Source organism: Corapipo altera, unplaced genomic scaffold, assembly GCF_003945725.1.
Source record: "Corapipo altera isolate COAL_440 unplaced genomic scaffold, ASM394572v1 61286, whole genome shotgun sequence".
Classification (NCBI taxonomy): Eukaryota; Metazoa; Chordata; class Aves; order Passeriformes; family Pipridae; genus Corapipo; species Corapipo altera.
Window position 1 is genome coordinate 1,857,249 of NW_020884907.1, and position 18,474 is coordinate 1,875,722.

Here is an 18,474-nt window from a genome sequence, read left to right on the forward strand (position 1 = left end):
CTATCAGATTCTTATGCACATATTAGCAAACGTGACAAGACATGTTTTTCTTCATGCTTAGCTGTGATAGCTGCTCTGAGCAGTGTGTGTGATGGTGTCACAGCCGCTTTTGGAGACCCAGGGCATATGGGGCTGTGAGGTCCTGGGTAAACCTGGTGAGGTCCTGGTGCATAGTTAAGGCTGTAAACTGGTAACTGAAGCAAAAGGAGATGCAGCATATTTGATTCCTTCACTTTCTGCAAATGAGAAAGAGTACAGACCAATTCCTTAGCAAATGTAGTCAGGATACATCCATTTGAGCTGGTGGAAATGGTGGAAAACCTGTGAGCATGTGAAGTTATCCTTATTTCAGGTGTAGGTTAAATAGTGTTTGTTCTCAGCACGCGTTGCTGAGGTAGCTGCTCATCTAAAGTTGGCTTGAGGATGAGGAGGGCCCAATTTAATAAGATAAATACCCTGTCAGCAGGAGAGAAGCTTGATGATGGTTGTTTATATTGAAAAATACAGCATTTCAAGCATCAGTAGGTATTGAGATTGTGGATATGTGAGCCTCAAAGGAAGCCTGTGGGGTGAGTATCGTGCTGGCACATCACCCAGGATATTGTGGGGAGTGGTTCTGGTGTCATCTTCTTGCCCACCTCCACCATGAGAACTGCGTGCCATGCAATGAAAGTAGGGGTTGATGAAAAATGGGATCAGTCACCAATGCTGACAAGCAGGTATGATGCAATGATATCCAAGCTAAGGACATTGTCATGGCAGGCCTGAATTTGGGTCTTGAGATGGTCAGAATGAAGGTTGGGCTCAGTATCAGTAGATAGTAACAAATGCAGTACACCTAGGAAAAGCTATTGAGGGCAGGTAATGTCCCTTACTTACTGAGAATGTTTAATACCTGACTGAATGTAATGAAAATTTGAACTGAGAATTAGGGTATGCAGCAGTAGAATTTTTCAAAAAGTATGTTGTATGAGTGTTACTTCAAATGGAGGAGTCTCTGTGCAATCAAGCAGCAAAGGGTTATGCATGACAGATACAGCTCTGGACTGGTAGCTGCAGTCAAGGGCTGCATAACTGAAGGAAATACTGTGAGCTAATAAATTTTCAACCTCAGAACAGAAAAGAGATGACTGGAGCAATTTTTTTACCTGTGTTGTCTCTAATTGGTTAGAGGATTGTGATACTTGCATGACTGGGTACAGGATAAGAAACAACGCATCCTGAAGCCCACACAGTTTGTAACTTTGGTGAGTCTCTGCAGAAGAGCTGAAACTGTGCCTTACTGTTTAGTCACATACCAAATATCTGTATCATCCTTTGTATGCAGATGAGTGTCTTGTGTGTCTCACCATTGTTATCTTATCTTTTTTGGAGCTGTAACAGATTGGTTGGTTTGGCATGATCTTGTGGCACAGTACCTTTTCCTTTTGTTTCCAGTTGATGATATCCTCTCTTTCCTGAAGGATTCAAGTCAGTAAGCACTAATTTCACACACATCTTTCACTGCCAAAAACGTCATGCAGTCCTGCTCCAATGCTTGTATTATTTCCTTCCTTGTGTCAGCAAAAACATTCATGTTCATCAGACTGAGGAACTCAATTATGAGATCAATTAGCCTTTTTTTTATTTTTCCCTCGGCAGTCTTTTTCTGTGAATCAGTTCTTCAGTCATGGTGTGTCGTACAGCTAAACATGCTTTTGCTATCGCAGGGAGCTCTCAGGCTGGGTGAAAGGAGAAGACAGAGTGAGTGTAACAGGTTGGGAATTGTGCAACCTCTTCAATTGGAGGCAATGCTTAAAAATTTGTGTTCATGGAAGTCTCTCAGTCTAAATTAGATATACTGGTCTGTATCCCACTTCACTGAAACCAACCCTCCTCAGGGGATCTTGTGTTTTGTCTTTCTGTGTTAAGGAAGTCTTTCAGCTTTGTGGGAGCCATGGTGCAAACGCTCACATCCTTTTGAGCCAAGTTATATTACTGAAGTTGAGGTTAAATGTGTTGCAAGATTTAAGTTTACCTAAACTGTAGAAGAAGGCTTCTTTTAGTCTGATACCCTCCCAGTACTGCCTGTTACCATTTTTCCTTTGGCAAGACCACTGTCTAACTAGGCATTAACTAGTCACTAATTGTTCACTAGTAGCTTTCCATATAATAAGTCCGAATTGGGAAAGATAATAGCTTGTTTTCACATGACCTACTTTTGAGATAACCATTTCTGAATAATGTTTCAGTTTCTTTAACTTCTCTTTAATAAGCATTGCATAACCAGGAACACTGCTGTAAAGCAAGAGGCAGTAGTAGTTGGTCAGGTCTCTTTTTTCCTTTTTCTATTCCCCTTTGTTGTTTGATATTTTGAAGTTTTCCTAAATTACAGATATAACGTATTCAACCTTAAATCAGTATAATCATCATCTGTGTATGAGAATTTTTTGGGAAATTTTGTACAATTTTTGGATTCTAAAATATTTTTAGGAAGAGTGTTTGATCCTCTTTAAGCCAGTTTTTTGTTTTGTTTTTTTTCATTGGAACATTCAGTGCTTGATACAGGTTGGCTTTGTTTCTCAAGTATTAACTTGTACACCTGAAAAAACTCCCTTTGAGTAAGGCTTATGATCCGAAACGTGTATGTTGTGCCACAGTAGTGTTTGGCATTTATTAATGCCACTTGTCACAGTAAAGTGTGAGATTTACCTTGAAATGCAGGGGCATTTGACCCAGGAATGCTTAAGTACAATGGATAAAAGGAAAATAGAAGTTGCCAGACACTGGGTTTTTTTTTTTCATTAATCATAACCTTTTTTTTGGCTATGTCTAATGATTTAATTTTGTAGTTAGCTCTTAGAAATATCTGCCTCTCAGTATCAGCAGTGTCAGGGTTGAATTGCTGGATGTATATGAGAAGGGCCTATGTGCCATCTGCAATCCATATGTGGATATTTTGTTTTAAAAAAGCCCTTTGCTGTCTAAACATCTTAGTAAACAATGTGTAGCTGACATACATATGCATGTCAAAATATTTTTGTGTTTATACTAGCAAACATACAGAGTTCTAAAACTAAGCTTCCTTAGCAGTTGTTTAGTTGTTTTTGTGTAACAAATGGCAAGTCAGTGTGAAGGGAGGACTGAGATTGTTCAAAATACTTGAACTAAGGGAGGAGAACTTTAATCCTGATCTGCAGTTTTGTTTTCAAAATATATGAGAAAGTTAAAATTATATTAGTTCTTGAACTGGTTAGACTGAGTCCTGTGTTATTTGCTGCAATTCTTCTCTCGTTCTCTAAAATCCACAGTATGGAAGACCACTTGAAATAATATTAGTTGTGACAGAGATACTTGAACAAAACAAGACCATACAGAGAAGCAAAGCTGCTGTGAGTTGCTTCCCTGTTACAGTTGTATTTAATTATCTGTTGAAGCAGAGGTGTGAAGGCTTGGTAGCTGTAGATGTATGATTTTACTGTTCAGGATTTTTTCCGACTTCTTTAAGCTGAAGAGTACATTGTTTAGGGCTTTTTTTTTTCATTGACATAAATGAACAAAAGTAGATATTTCAAATGTCTTATAAATTAATATGACTTGTTCTAATTTCAGGTTTACTTTTACAGTATAAACAGATAACTCCTATTTTTAGGACCCTTAATTGCTATAAATTAAAACAATTATTAAGTGTTAGTCCTTAAAGACTTAGAATAAATTTTGTCTAATATTGTAATATTTAAGAAGTGTAGATAGGTTGGTATTGGGACTGGATCCAGCAAATAATAAATAATGCATTTATAACTTTAAAACACGAAAAAGTTGCACAGATGTTTCAGTATGTAAGTAGTTTCCATGTAAATCCTTTAAGTAAATGCTGTCATAATTCTTAGTGATCAATATGGTGGTGTCCTCTGCTGTTTACGCATTATACGAGCTAAGAGCTTTAACCTAATGAGTTATGAGATGTGTTTCCCAAGCTACAGATTTATGAACTTTTAAATATGATCCTAATCCTTCCTGTTACGTTTTTTCTTTATTTATTAACTCAATTGCTTTCTGAAATTCCTTTGTTTTGCATGTAACTACCTACCAGCCTTGCCGTCTCTGCCTATGATGGATCCTGAACTGCAGGTGGTCAGGATGGTGACTGGTTGCAGTACCTTTTTAGATGTCTTGTGCTCTTCCTGCTTTTGGCTGCTGTTGAAGGCAGAGACCTGGGACAAACTTATCTTTCGTCTGGTCTGGTAGATCTCCTCTTTATGTTCACAAGTGATTAATGTTTAGAGTGAGGAAAACTTCTAGCTATGTTTTTAGAAAAGTGTAAGCTCATAGCAGCAAAAGTTGCTAAGGCATATGCTTCACTGGTATCCTTAATTTTTCTGTCATCCAGCCAGACCTTCAAGTTTGCAGCAGTGCATGAACTGGGAGGTTTCTAGTACTGTAAAGAACATATCTTTTTCTTAATTAAGAGCTTAATATGTTCTGAGGTTCAAAGGTAGAGTAAGGAAACTGCAGACGAATCCACCCCCTGGCATTTTTTTTTCTCCAGTGTCAGATAGATGCATACTGATAGCTGATTTCTCCAGCTCCTTTCAGAGCAGGTAAGATTAAATCAGGTGGCAGAGTACCCTCTGGCATTCAGAGAATTCAGAAATCACCTTTCTGGTGATTTCCTTGTATGTATGATCATGTGTGTCAGCCTCACTCTGCTTCAAAAATAGTTTAAAACATACATTATTTCTTTTAATAGTTTGAAGTTTATTCCTTTGGTACTTTAAACCTCGTTTCTTCAAATTTTAGTTTATTTGTTCTCATACAACCTCAAGATGCTTCCTCTTATACAGGGACATGAAAGATGTAACCATGCTTTGTTCTTCATCTGCTGCAGTTCAGTGTTTTCTCAAATAGTGTTCACCCTACCACCTCAGTCAAAGGTGGCATATACCTCCAGCATCTGCTGCTGCCAGACTTTGGGGCCTTTCCCAAAGCTCTTGAAATGTATGGTGACAAGTCTGAAGACTGACAAAGGCTCTGAGGCTTTCTTCTGGTGTCTGAATGCTACAAAGATTGGGATAGGCTGCTGCCAGATGTCTAAAGCAATGAATATCAATATTGTTCTACCTAAACGAAATTCTCGGAAAGCACAAATTTCACATGGTTTTACTGCTTAACTTGGTGTCTTGTTTATCCATCTTGAACTTACTTGCCTGGTACTATTGACTGTGAGGAAGATAGCTTTACTCTGCTCTTTTGACAGAAATCTGCATATGCTTGTGTTAAAGTTTGTACTGCCAAGCTACAAATGTTAGCACAACAAATTGAAATAATTTTATATTCAAGTATTTGAATATAACTATTGAAATAGTTTATATTCACTAGACTTAAATGCTTAAAATAATTTCCTTAAAGAAGTAAGCTGATTTCATTACTCTTTCAGAAGATCATCTTGCTTTGAATTTTCCCTACAAGAGATGCTGGAATCACAGCTGCGAGGATAGAGCTTTGCCATTGAGGTGTTCCTCTTAATTTTCTTCCCTGTCTCTGAAAGAAGCTAAACCATAATTTCACCTTCTCTAGAACCGCAAACTCTGCCTCTGTTACTTAACATTACGACAACTTGTACTCATCCATATATTCAGAAAAGGAAGCAGTGCTGTTGCTGATAGAGACTCTTTCTGTCTTGACCTCCAGCTATCTCACCACCACATCTTTGGTGCCTGCCAGGAGTGGTGTGTTTTTCTTCTGTCTCTGTTATGCATCTGGACACAGAATGTACATTTTCCATTTCATTGCAGTGGTATAATCATGAACATCAATTCTTAGATTTATGATATCCTGCCTAACTATAGTGGAGTGTGTGATGCCATCAGCTGCCATATTCCACATAAAATGATGCAAGGCATCAACAATCCCTGAAGATAGCTGTGATTGCGGTCATTCTGAGAATTTTAAGTTCTTTCTGAATGCTGCAAGGCTAGACAAGGGCTTTTTGGGGGGAACAACCTATCCAGATTCAGATGACATGGAAGCTATTCTCTTCAGCTTGGTAGTACACTTGGGTGGTTAAGGCACAGCATTTTTGTGTACCTCTGCACAGCAGCTCCATGCAGTATGGAGGGATGTCTAGCATTTGCCCACTGAATGAACAGCTATCATGCTTTAGTGTTGACAGTCAACAACCATAATGTATCATATAAACAAAAGTATGAGATCTTTTTCCTATGTAGGGAAGTCATTGACTTTTGGGAGGTTGTCTTACAACATAACTCAGTTTGGTTGAACATCTGGGCTGCTAGTGAGAGGCCGAGGACAAAAGCTCAAAATGACACAACTCAAAATAAGAATTCCTAGGCCTTACCTTTCTTTTTTACTTTAAAGAGCAGTGGCTTTTCTATTTCTGAGCCTACTGATTCCTAGCACTGCAACTGGATGCCTTCCTCCCTGCTCAGTCTCAAATAGTGTTCACCCTACCGCCTCAGTCAAAGGTGGCATATACCTCCAGCATCTGCTGCTGCCAGACTTTGGGGCCTTTCCCAAAGCTCTTGAAATGTATGGTGGCAAGTCTGAAGACTGACAAAGGCTCTGAGGCTTTCTTCTGATGTCTGAATGCTACAAAGATTGGGATAGGCTGCTGCCAGATGTATAAAGCAATGAATATCAATATTGTTCTACCTAAACGAAATGAGATATGAATTTTCACTGAGCATTTCTGCCTCATCTTCAAAAAACTGTCAGGAATCCTGGGAAGGCTGGGACAGCCTTCCCTTAGCAAATGCTTCCCTATGTCAATTAGACTGTCTCAGATGCATTAATGTATGTGTTTCTCAGCCCCACGAATTGTGCTTCTCAGTTTTAAACACAGGGTTAGTCAAATTAGTTCCTTAGTATTTTCCTTTGATCAGGGATAGCATTTCACAGGCCACCTTAATCAGGCATTGATATCTTTTGGAGAGGAGTCTTTCAAGGTTGCAACCTTGAGTGGTCTGCTGTTTCTTCTGGGGGACAAGGATGGTGAACATGAATGAGCACACATCTGAAGGAGATGCGAAGGCTGTTTATTAATCACTACAGATAATTCCAGATATGTTCCATATTCTTATTCACAGTCCTCTGGCTTTCTGCCTCAAGTGCTGTCAACTGATTCTAATATTCAAAGACTGTAAAGAGACCAAGAATGCAGCAGCATGTTCCAGCTATTTGAGTCCTCCCAGAGGGAGGAGATGGAGCACTTCTCCTGACCCAGCATCTCCAGTCGTACTTAGTCATAATGTGAGTGGTATTGGTTACTGCCAACATAAACAATTAGGAATACAGCGGAGTTAAATTTGGAAGGCACTATGCTTTGTGAATGAAGCGTGCATGTCTTAGGACTATTTCTGAACAGTATACCAGGGAGACAGTTGTTTAATACTGCTGTCTTATTTTATAATAAATCAAGGTTTATGCAGACTAGAATGATGACACAGGCTTGTGGTAGGATGCTGAATATATTCAAAACAAGCCTTTGGGCTAAAAAGAAATTACTTAATTTTTGTAATGAAACTGGTTCCCAAAACTTTGTAATCACCAAAATGTATATAAAAGTAGAAATATATATTTCATTTTGATGGCATATCAGATATTACAAATATAGTTAAACAAGAACCTTTAAGAGTGCCTTCACAGATGCTGACTGTTGCTGTGTTTTGTCACTACCTGGACTGTTGCTAACCTTTTTTTTTTTTTTCCCCTGAGGGTATATCAGACACTTTGATCAATAGCTAGTCTCCGGTTCACTGCAAAAAGAGATACTGTTTAGTTGTTGGGGGTTGTTAGTTCTGCTGAGGTGCAGAAGATACAGTTTCATTTGTCTTATTTAGTCAAAATAACATTTGTGTCTAGTTTGAGTTTTAGCATAAACCCTCTGTGAATAATTAACTTCCCTAGGAGGGAGTTTTAGAGTAGATATTTGTAGTTACTCTCTTTTTACCCTATGAAATCAGTACTATGTCAAAGGAAAAATCTGTTGCTTTATACCAGGGGGTTTTGCTGTAAGAAATACGGGGGTGGGGGGGGTGGAAATTGCTGCCTTATTCACGGCATGGATAAGGGGATTTCAGCACACTGCTCTGCGCCAGACATCAGCACCCTTGAAGAGAGCTGGACAACTTAAATGGGATTCACAGCCACCAGTAGGTTAGGTTAGGACTTTCCTGGGCATCAGTAGGAGAAACTGACATGCATGAGGTCCTAGCCTCTCTCTGGAAAGAGATGTCCTACTTCACATGGAAAGGTACTGCCTGTTTCAAAAAAAAAAAATCATATCCTGGACCTCTCAAACAAGGCCTTTCCGTTCATGGAAGTTGCTAATGCATTAATTTGGACTAAATGTCATTTGTGAGGTTTGTTTTTCTTTATATACTGAGGTTAGAAATAGCTTCAAGATAATAAAAGGGTTCTTATTTCAAGTCTCAGTCAAAGTCGAGCATTTGTAATCCAGCTCAATTCTGAATTCATTTAGAAACCAGTTGGTGGAAAGCCATAAGTAGGTTTGAGTTGGAGATCAGATAAGATGAGCATAAATCTCTGTGGTCATCAGATACATTACTTTCTTTCTGATCTTTGTTGCACAGACGTTATTAACTATGAGTGGTTTCTGGTTTTTGTTGTGCACATTGGCCTGAGTACATCTATAGTTCTGCAAAGAATTTTAAAGCTGGATTTAGAAGAAGGAGATGGCATTAATGTGTAACACTCTTCAAAAGGTAAATATTCATAGATTCTGTATTTTAAAGGATATGGAAGAAATAGACAGACAGGAGGTACCACGCAGGAGCTCCATGTGTCCATGAGTGCATCATCAGTGAAGGCTCTGCAGAATCTCTGTTGTGCAGAATCATGCAGGACATACTGACATTTGTTATACCTTAGGACTTTAAAATGCAGCATTTCTCCCTGAGTGTACTTGCATGCTTCTTAAAAGCTAGAGAAATAAGAAAATCAAGTTCACAGCTCTTCAGACAAAACAACAGTGTTTGTCAGAAATCAGTTGTCACAAAATTCCAGTTTTGAGGAGTAATTTCTTAAAAAGTTTTTGACATTCCTTTTCTCCAAGTTTTATATTAAGACAGATTTCTTTATTGTTGTTAGATACTTGCATATTTTAGTGTAGTAGGTTATTTTTTCTTTATTTGCCTTTTCATTCACTATTAAGTGTTTGTATTTCACCTGTTAATGATAAATATTTGAATAAAGACCAGAAACCCACTATGACAAATTGGAATTTTTCATTTTTCCTTTCAGTCATTAGGATCAACACTATCCTTAGTTTTTTTGTCATGCTTGTGATTTTTGCAAAGAAGTTTTCTCTTCTTTATCCCTGATTCACTTTGATAGACTGAAATACTTACTTGAAGATTTCCAGATATCTACATATGGAGTCTGCTGTGTTTAAGTTCCATAGGAATTTTGCAAAGAAATTGATTATTTGTGCAGTAACTGTTGAGGAGCTGTCAAGGATTGGTCACAAGCTTGAAGGTCAGTCTGCATTTACAGTATAAACTATGGAGTGAAAATGACAGAGAATTGTGAAACCAAACACTCAGGAAATGGGGAAACATGATGGCTTTAGTATTATGTTGCCCAAACATGTTCACTGTTTACTCTCAGGTGAGTTCCTTCTGGCTTTTTCCTGATGTTGAGAATAAGCTGTGTTATGTAGATGCTGGAATAATCTGTTTTGGGAAGACATTGCATTAGCGTTGAGTTAAATATATTTGTAACCTGGCCTCATAATGCTACACTTCAGCTCTGCTTTTCGGTTCATCAACTAGACTTGCTACTGTTCTCTACATGCAGTCAACTGTTCTGAGATCAAGTAAGCCTGTTTGGTTATAAAAAGCCAATTTGAATGAAACAGCTCTGTAGCCAAGTGAATTTATGAGCTTTGTGCTAAATAGATGCTGTTTTATTGCTTTCAGTTAATGTGTTTTCTGGTGCCATTCTCTTAGTTCCACAGTTAAGACAAGCATGTAATTTCTGGTATTTGTTAAAGAATGGAGATTTGGTTTTTTCAGTTTCAGTTACAAACATGAAAAACTTGATAACTCTACACTGGCTTAAAATATGGATCGAGATTTTGGGGAAAATCTTACTTGATTAGATAGTGTTGTTTTGAGTAATGGGAATGTTAAAGTGGTGTTTAAGTGGTGGCAGGTCCTGCTTCATCTGTTTTGACGAAGAATGTGAATGCATTTGTACATACATTTAGGATTAAATGCTCTAAGGCAACCAGGAAGTAGAAAATATAGATTTAGTACTTCTTTTACTTTCATACACATCTAAAAATGTGGTAGGCAGTTGTCTCTACCCAGCACTGATTAAACTAGAATATCCTAATTTTTCTTATTGCATCCCTTTCTATAAATTACCTGCATTTTTTAAAAAATGTCTTCTAGAGGTTTTAATTGACAAGCAGAAAAAATATTTGGCAGAAAAATATTCGAGGGGGGTGTGGTCCTGGGATAATTGCAGTTTTACAGTGTACAGAGACATCAACTATTATCTAATTTTAGGTATACTGTCCTTTCTCCACCATTTGAGTTGCTCTTAGTTTTCAGAAGAAAATAAACAAATGTTTTGAACTTTTGAATTCTGACAGAATTAATGAGACGCTGACTTCTCCTGGGAGTAACATGAAGAAAAACCTAATACTTGGGGTTGTTTTGCTGGCCAAGTTGAGGTTGTATGTGCAGTCTTTATCCATGGCATTCCTTGTTTTTGGTGGGCATTTTAATTCTGCACAGTAGATCACTACTATTTGTGGCTTCCTGACGTCAGACCTGGTATCACAGCTAGATATCAGGCCATCAGGATTCCCAGTGACTTGATGAGTACTGGAACTCATCTCTCCCTTCCCACACTGTCCTCCCTACTGCTCTTTCACCCCATCCGTGTTGGGGGCGTAGGAGCTTTTGGCATGGCCACTTCTTCACTGAGCTGACTACAGTGAAGAGTCCCCCTTATCCTGTTTGAATTCCTGAAACAGAGGAGACCTACTCCAGTCCAGGCCCCTGTTTCATCCACTGTCCCCCTCAATGATCTATTGTCCCCCCAATTTATCCACTGTCTCTGGCTGCAAAAGAATCCTGCATGTCCGGTATGAGGAAGGGCTGATGCCGACTTTGTAGCTGGAAAGTTGAGTTATAAGTAACTCAGTGCCTCCCCTCTGAAGGAAGAAAGAATTATCCCATTTCTGGAAGTGCAATGGCAGGATAGAGAAAGGAAAAGCATGCAGGCAGAGCAGGGCTGAAGCAAGTCGTGGCAGACAGAAGCTGAGAGCAAGGGGTGAGTATCATGAGTAGCACAGTTGTATCCATACTTTGAAGCGACACTTGAAATTTTAGTGTGGTTTTAACTTCATGGAGCCAAGCTGTTACCACTGTAACATCTGCTGTATTGCAGTCTTAGTAAGTATCATCTAGATATATTTAAGTTTTTTTCAAACATATCTGGCATTTAGGTTGGAGAAAATGATAGATATTTTTTGCTGCTGCCTGATGTTCTGATGATGGCCACTGATTTCAGATGATGGCCACTACTTCAGAAGCCTTTAGTTCTCCAGACTTGCCATTCCGGCATGCAGAGTCACAATTTCAGCCTTTCTATGTGAGTTACAATATGAAATGCTATTGCCAGGCTCTACATGAAGCCTCTCACTTGACATTTCTACCACTCTTTGCTGCTGGTCCTGCTCTCTTCCCTAGACTGGAGCAAAACACAGTCCTGAAGACCAGCTCTGTTTGACTCAGGGTACTGTTGCCACCTCGTGGCACTGGTCAAAACCACCAGCAAATGCTCTGTGATCTAAATCAGTCACTGACAGATGTCATGAGTGAGGTGAATGTGGGATGCACAGAGGGAGTGGGTGGATTTTTTATGAGACTTCATCTTTGTGCAACGCTTGGAAGTTCGTTACATGGGATTTCTGATCAAAGTACCAGATTCTTATGTGCCAAGAGTGGCAGAGTCAATGGCAATCTTTATTTGTTTTCTTGCCCCGTTTGTTTTCTAGAGTGGACAAAGATATCAGCTATTGTCCATACTGAGCCTCAGATTTTGGAAACACATTGTGAAGTCCTCAGCCTTTAGGAAGAATTGCAGTAGCACAGCCCTGACAGACCATCTGCCTGAACAAGTAAATCATCTTAGTTATGTACCAGTAATTCAGCTTTCTGCAAATGAGATGTTGAGCAATAAGACTAAGAAGGCTTGTTCAGATTTTGTTATCCAGAATTTATTTTTTTTTGAAAGTGAATACTTGAAATAGTTCATGAAAATATTGCAATAACCCTGTGAAATGGTAGTCAGTTTGGCCTGGCCCCAGAATGCAAACTGTGTTATTATTGTTGCTAAAGCATTCTAAAAGCTGAAGTAAGAGTTTCTTGTGAAGTGGATAAAATCCTTGAACGGTTAGACACGCTTCTACTAAATAAACTCATCTGGGCTCCAGCTAAAATTTTGATGTGTTTTGTTTGTTTTTATTGGAACTTAGAGCAATCAATAAAAATCCAATATTGAGATTTTAATGTAATGTTGAAATGCTAAGCAGAGTTTATATCTGAAATTTGCCTACATTGCTCAATAGTGTAAGCCTGCTTAATATGGGGAAAAATGATCAATGTAAGGAATTTTCAGTTGTCATAACTAGATTAGAGATCATCCAAGGCCTTCTTTTTGAGAGAAATGCTTACTTTTAGCTGCAATTCATTTATTATATATTTATATTAAAAAAAAATCAGAGAGCTAGTTTAGGTTAAAATTCTCCTAGCCAAAGGAAAAAAAGTTTTAAAGGTGAGCTATAACTGGGATCTTCTGTAAGTGGACACCACATGCCTATACTGTCATGGTAGATGTAAAGGAAGAAGAAGCAGAAGATGCTTCTGCTCTGGTGGACAAGTCACTCTCACTTGGACCAGCCTGAAGTACTGTTTTCTAAAGTATGTTTTAGTTACAAAAATGGCACTGTAAACTGGGGAAAGCAAGTGCTGAAAATCTTCCCTCCCAGAGTACCATCAATGATGAACTCTTAAATTTCTTTGGTTATTGATTTTTCAGCACTTGTTCAGCATAGTCTTAGATAATATTTTCCTAGAAGAAATCCAGCTCTTGCGAGGACTCTTCCAGATTCTTTGCGGCCTCAGTCTAAGCTTTAGGCAAATAATAAACTGATTTAAAACTGATTGGGAACAAGCAGAAATCAATATGATTCTTTGAATGAACACCATATAATTAGGTACATCTGGCTTGTGAATGTAAATTATAGCTAAAGTGAATTTTTAAAGAGCAAACTCTGCTTAGGTTTAATATCCATTTAAATCTCCCTTTTAATCTCTTAATTAAATTTGAACTAAAAGGAGATTTATTCACATAGCTTGGCATTTTTACTTTTGTTTTATTTGAAATTTTATCTAGATAAGATTCCATTTGATATGCAAGTGGTATTTTGACTGTTTGCATGATCAGTGGCTTTGGCGTCTGAGAGAAAAAGGGCATAGTTTGATTATTACACATTAACAAAACACTTGGATCGTTTGCTTGGGACTGGAACACAGCCCTCACAAACCAAGACACATGTGTTTTGCCACATGTAAACTGGTTTTGTATGAACAAAAACCTTCCTTTTTTTAAGCTAATATTCAATTTTTTGTTCTATCAGCATCACTGCCATACCTTAAAAAAAAAAAAAAAGAAAAGAAAAAAGGACCTTATTAGCCATATGCTCCAGTAACACTGTTTAAAATGTACTGTATTTAACACTAGTTCAGGCACTTTGTTTTTGAGCTCTTACTAGCTTTTGGCTATGTGATACTAGATTTTCTGTTTTTAATTAAAATATCCCTTTTCAATTAAAATTGTTCTTGCACTGTTTTGATGCATAAGTATCCGGCGATACCTCTTATGCCTTGCTGAGAGCAGATCTCTTCTCATGGCCTGTGGTGATGCTGTCAGTTTCTGTGCAGCACATTGACTCCCTCCTCCTTGTCTGGGGAGTCTGTGACGCTTTGGCACGATTCCTGTTTCCAATGCAGGGTTTTTTTCAGATTTGTGTTTTTGGTGCTCTACCTCTCAGATTTCTTAGACCTTGCTTTAGTTTTCACAAGGGCTGCAACTTCATATGGTAACACAACCATTTCATAAGAATTTTATCATACTCTACTGCTGGGAAGCTTATTTTGCTATGTGACAGAACTAGGTCAGATCTGCTGTACTCTGTACCATCTTCCTACCTCTGTTAATGTAGGTCTCTTTCTCACTGTCTCATTTCTCTTCAAAGCTAGTCTTTGTTTGGCATAGCAGCGTTGTCAGGAACAATCTGTGTGTGGCCCTTTTAAAAGAAAAAAATTAAAATAATGGGTGCAGTTTTTGATATTGGAAGAAATAGTGCTATAAACCAGTGTCAGTGCCTGTTGTGATGTTTGGTGCAAGGCAAGACACCTTGTCTTTAATTTCTGTCACACCCTCTATGAATTCCCAAACATTCAGCAACTGCCACTGTTGACCATCTCCTTCTGGATAGCTGTGCTAGTTTTGGATGTGATAGAGATAATTTTCTTCACAGTACTTTGTATGGGGCTGTGTTTTGGATTTCTGTTGGACACAGGGTCAATACAGGGATGTTTTCATTACTGCTGAGCAATATTTACACAGTGCCAAGGCCTTTTCTGCTCCTCACCCCACCCCAGCAGGGAGTCGGCTGGGGGTGCATGAGTTGAGAGGGAACACAGCTGGGACAGCTGACCCCAGCTGACCCAAGGGATATTCCATAGCATATGGTGTTGTACTCAGCATATAAAGCTGGAGGAAGAAGGAGGAAGAGTGGGACATTGAGAGCAAAGACATTTGTCTTCCCAAATCACTGTTACTCGTGATGGAGCCCAGCTTTCTCAGAGATGACTGAGCACCCACCTGCCCATGGGAAGTGGTAAATGAATATCTTATTTTGCTTTGCTTGTGTTTGTGGGTTTTGCTTTTCCTACTAAGCTTTTAGTATCTCAACCCACAAGTATTCTCACTTTTGCCTTTCTGATTCTCTCCTTGTCCCACTGAGTGGGAGTGTGTGAGCAGCTGTGTGGGGCTCAGTTGCTAGTTGAGATTTAACCATGACAATAGCAACCAAGTAATTGAATATTATTTGACATGTTTGCTCTTGAGAAATTGTTTTATATTTGCTTATGCATTGAAACCTTGTCTTCAGTAACTGCTAACTACTGGATAAATAAACTCGTCTCAGTGCATGGTGTCTACATGACTACAATCAAATCTCTCATTTTTAGTGGTTTTGTACTACATGGTATCTACATGATAGTTAAAAAGTCACAATTACATCAGAGTTCACATCTCAGAAGTCACAGTGTTGCTCTGCATGTAAATTTGCAGAATAATTTTGAAGAGAAAAGGTAAGCCAGAGAAACACCTTCTGAGTTGAGAACAGTCTTGTACCTTGGCAGTGACAATGCTGATTGTGAGGTTGAAAGGTGGGGATCAGTCTGAGCCAGCATCCCAGACTTGTGTTGAGGCTGTGCTGTGACTGAATAGTCCAGCACTTAGTAGCAGATTCAGATAAGGTTTATGAAGAAAACTGTATTTTGAGGCTAAGTGAAGATGTTTCCTCACCTCTTAACCACAAGACCTTTTGAGTAGAGTCCATGACAGCTTAAAACCAACTTTTGTTGCTATTTGGAATCTTAAAATCTCAGCATGTTTGTAGCAGGGATACAGGTTTGGAAGATGGTTAGTTTTATGTTATCTTCTTGCACTGTCAGCTCTGAAAATACATATATGTGATTGAGAGTATTGCATAGATGAGACAGATGGCACATTCAAATGTTGTAGCAAGGTTATGTTCAGCATTAAGCAGATTCAACTTTATGAAGCCTTTTGTGCCTTCCTGCCCTCTCTCTGTCCGTTTTCTGTCAGGGGCAGAAGAGATGAGGTGAGGACTATAAGGGAAGTTTTTACTGCATCCACATGGAAAACACATCTGTCCCCTGCATGTCACCACATACTGCTGCTTATTCTGCCAGTTCATTATCAGAAGGAGGTTTTAGACATATTTTTGTTCAGCTTACTCTGTAGTGAAGCCCTAGATTTTGCTTAATTTGTCTGAAGACCACTCCAGAAGTGTGGTATGGGTTCATTCAACACCAGATTTGCTATGTATTCCTTTTGCCATTTGAAAATGAGAGTATTGATAGAGCTCAATAAACCAGTAGCAGGGTAGAGAATGGGTGTTTTAACAGGAAGGTCTAGAAACAGGAAAGGAGGACAACACTGAGAGTAGGATGAAGTGCTGGATGCCAAGCAGATGCTGTGAAGACACTGTGGAGGGATCCCCTGATATAATTGTCAGGTGATAGTTATATGTTATAATTTTTAACTTTTATAATTAGCTTTTTATAATTTGTTAATCACATGGTAGAAGCATACAATAGAGTATCATTGACAGATCTCCCCAACAGGTGGAAGTATTGAGAGGGCTTCAACAAGTGCCACAGTCATCTGCATTGGTCTGAAGTCTGTTGTGCGAAGGGAAAAAAATGAGTTAACAATAAGGAACAGCAAGCAGTGACAATCAGACCAAACCCAGGAGTACACATATTTTTGAGATCTGGCTTATAGCTCAATGTGTTAATGTTTTCTTTATTTTGTTTCTCTAACTTTCAGTAGACTTAATTTTACTAAGATAAAAACAATGTCTGGAAGTTTATGTGCAGAGAGAAAAATGTCTTAAAAATTTCTGTGCTGTAGATAACTGAAATTTTAGAGTCATGCTGTTATATGGAAACACTGAATGCTGTATGCTGAAAACAGGATTTTTGACACTGATTGAAAGCTAAGCTCTGTCCAGGTTATCTTGATATATGTCTAGTTTATGGTAGAAGATAATAAAACAGGAATAAAGTCTGGCTACATCAACAACAGATGGGCTATTTATTTTTTTGCTACAGAACTGTGTAAACAGCGACATTGAAATCACAATTAGTCAAAACCTTCTTTTTACTCAACTACAAAATAACCAAATTGCATAAGAGTTGGAGTTTGGTTTTGCTGTGTTCACACCTCACAGTGCATGTTGCACTTTCTTTTGCAATAATGGGAGTAATACAGCTACAAATGGTGTTGCTTTACCTCTGTGTTAGGAAATAACTTTAAAATAGCTTCTTGGTGTGCTAATTTAAATTTCTATGTGTAACTATTTAAGTTACTGAAAGCAGAACAACTTAGATACAATGCAAGAAAACTGAAACTTTACCGTTTCCTGTGACTCTGTACTACTCTCTCCACACCTTTTCTCTCCCTGTGCACCATCATACACACGCAGTGTCTGTGTGTGGCAGCAGCAGCAGGCACAGCCAGCAGGTCGGGTCAGGGCTGCACTGTTTGGCACCCGGGAAGATGTTTGGCAGGTGGGTTTCTGCATCCTAGGAGATGGAGAGTGCTGGAAGAGGCAACAGCTCCTCCTTTTGTGCTACAAGATCTCACTGCTCTAAGACCTCATCTACCAGTCTGAACTAATAGAGAAGGGCTAGAAAACAAAAATATTTCCTGTTTTATAAACCTGAAACTCAGCACAGTTGTGATCTGCCTGCCTGAACAAAGATTGTAGTGGTACTGGAAGGAATGCAGGAAAGGACCGATGGAACAAGTAAAGAACATGCTTTTGTGCTGTCTTTGACCTCTTACTCGGTCATTAACTTCTATAAAAAGATCTTTCAGGTAAAACCTAGAAGTTAGCAAGGTGCCACTTGCAGAAGAGTGGCACCCAAACTAAGTTAGTTTCCTAGTGGTATCTCAGTGTGGCTTCCAGACTTGAATTTAACAAGTTTTCCTCTTATTTCCATGAACTATTATTTTTACCTTTTTTTCTGAGATACTGTGTAGGCATCTTCTCGCACTTTTGGGGGGCAGCATTCTATAAATGTATGCAGACCAGACCTGGTAAACTTTTTGTTTGCTTGGGAGATCTTAGACTTAAATATAACAATCTTAAATCTCATTCTCTTTCAGAACATTAGTTTGATAAAAACTCAAAACACTTGAGAATTGGTGGGATTCATTTATTATGACTTGTATATCACATAATTTCCCATTCCATTTTGAAAACTATATCTATGAAGAAATAGTACGAATAAATGTGAGTGATTCAGGGTAGTGTCCAGTGCTATTCTTCTCCCAATGTCCTGAAGAAAACTTGAATTATGTATCTATAATCCACACCTGTGGAAGAGTCTCAGAAGTTGAAAATTTATTAAGCTAAACCTATAGTATCAGAAATAGGTACAACAACTTTTGGGGGCTACAGGAGAGAAATTACATAATATTTCCCTATATTTCTGCGTGATTACTAGATGGCATAGCATTATCCCTAGGTTATGATATCTTTTAGTTTTTTCTATGAAAACAGTTGGATGAAAAGCTTTGTTTATAGCACTACTGTGAAAGCCAGTAATTTGT

General features: G+C 38.5%; 1 protein-coding gene across 3 annotated transcripts in view; it reads left to right on the forward strand.

Annotated features, from left to right (window-relative positions):
• The window catches only part of TNFAIP8 (TNF alpha induced protein 8), a 60,058-nt gene that overhangs the window by 17,267 nt on the left and 24,317 nt on the right, over nucleotides 1-18,474 (forward strand). The window contains exons 1-2 of one of the 3 annotated variants that reach the window (XM_027652622.1): nucleotides 9,767-9,835; nucleotides 12,032-12,154. In XM_027652622.1, the coding sequence (XP_027508423.1) occupies nucleotide 12,154 (1 nt within the window). In that variant the 5' untranslated portion in view covers nucleotides 9,767-9,835; nucleotides 12,032-12,153. Of the gene's footprint in view, nucleotides 1-9,766; nucleotides 9,836-12,031; nucleotides 12,155-18,474 lie in introns of those variants that run through there. The other 2 variants (XM_027652623.1, XM_027652621.1) reach the window with 2 other exon arrangements.